This window comes from Myotis davidii, unplaced genomic scaffold, assembly GCF_000327345.1.
Source record: "Myotis davidii unplaced genomic scaffold, ASM32734v1 scaffold81, whole genome shotgun sequence".
In the NCBI taxonomy this organism is placed as follows: domain Eukaryota; kingdom Metazoa; phylum Chordata; class Mammalia; order Chiroptera; family Vespertilionidae; genus Myotis; species Myotis davidii.
The window spans coordinates 200,143-201,616 of record NW_006291554.1 but is presented as its reverse complement, the minus strand read 5'-3'; the positions used below and the strand labels follow the sequence as shown (position 1 = coordinate 201,616).

The 1,474-nt window shown below is 52.6% G+C and overlaps 1 protein-coding gene across 1 annotated transcript in view; it reads left to right on the top strand.

The window, feature by feature from the left end:
* Positions 1–5: 5 nt before the first annotated feature.
* Positions 6–1,474, top strand: part of MYD88 (myeloid differentiation primary response 88) — a gene marked incomplete at its 5' end in the record, with an annotated part of 3,555 nt that continues 2,086 nt past the window's right edge. The window contains 3 exons of the mRNA XM_015564859.1: positions 6–153; positions 589–769; positions 931–1,022. Of these exons, the coding sequence (XP_015420345.1) occupies positions 6–153; positions 589–769; positions 931–1,022 (421 nt within the window). The remainder of the gene's footprint in view (positions 154–588; positions 770–930; positions 1,023–1,474) is intronic.

Genomic DNA, 1,474 nt, shown 5'->3' with positions numbered 1-1,474 from the left:
TCTTTCTCTTTCTCACAGAGGAGAAATGCCAAAAGTACATTCTGAAGCAGCAGCAGGAGGAGTCTGAGAAGCCCTTACAGGTGGCCGCTGTGGACAGCAGCGTCCCCCGGACGGCAGAGCTGGCGGGCATCACCACACTCGACGACCCCATGGGTAAGGGCCTCTACGTCTCCCCTGATCCAGGTGCGACAGGTGGGCCGTGGGACACGGTGGTGTGTAGAGCATGACTGTTGAAAGCAGATGAACTGTGGCACTTTGGGTGAGTCACTTAATCTCTCCGAGCCTGTTTCTTCACCTAAGAAATGGGAATAATAATAATAATAATAGTCCTGCCTCCGGGTGGGTATGAAACTCTTATGAAATGATGTGTCTGTCTCGTGGTGAACCCAGGGCTTGGCCCAGGGCAGGGGTGCTGGGGGGAGGCTCATCTTTCCTCTGCTGGGGACAGCACTTTTCCTGAGTAGTGACATCACAGGGTTGGTTTGGGGACCAGGACCAGGGGGCTCCTGCCCTGCTGGGGGCTCCTGGTTGGCCTTCTCCCCAGCCTTCCACAGAGCTCTGACCGTGATCCTTATTCTCTGCACCCAGGGCAAATGCCTGAGCGATTTGATGCCTTCATCTGCTACTGCTCCAACGACATCCAGTTTGTACATGAGATGATCCAGCAGCTGGAACAGACAAACTACCGGTTGAAGCTGTGTGTGTCCGACAGGGATGTCCTGCCCGGCACCTGTGTCTGGTCTATTGCCAGTGAGCTCATTGAGAAGAGGTTGGCTCAGTGGCCAGGGAGCGAGTGGGTGGGGTGCACAAGGCCGGGCCCTGGGACCCAGAGGCTGGGATTTCCCCAGCTGGGCCCTGTCTAGCCTGGGCACAGTGGGCTCCTCCCCAGGCCGTCCCTTGGGTTGCCACAGTGCCTCCACTCTTCCCTAGGTGCCGCCGGATGGTGGTAGTTGTCTCAGATGATTACCTGCAAAGCAAGGAATGTGACTTCCAGACTAAGTTTGCACTCAGCCTCTCTCCAGGTAAGCTCAGTCCTTCCCTTGCCACAGAAGGGTAGGTGGGTGGGGCTTCAGGATGCCAGCCTGCCTTCCCCAAGAACCGTGGATGCAATACCGAGGAACTCCTGGGGGTCACTCCTGGGGGTCACGGCACACCTGAGTGCCTTTTGTGTGGGTGAATGCGTGCCAGGGATGCTTCGTTGAGGGAGGGCTGTTGTTAACCCTTTGAGTGCCGACCAATATCCTAGGAACAATGCTAAAATTGCCAAGGCATTTTTGCTGATTTTACAGCAGTTTAGGAAAAAAATTATGAGTCGCAAGTAAATGAATTTACGTATTCAAAAACTGAAGGAAGCCTTTACTACATTTGTTTTCATCTTTGACATATATTGTTTGCTGATTGTATTATAAAATACTAGTAGAAAAAAAATTTGAACAAAATGTATAATGTTAAAATAGAGGGACACCCTTCTCCT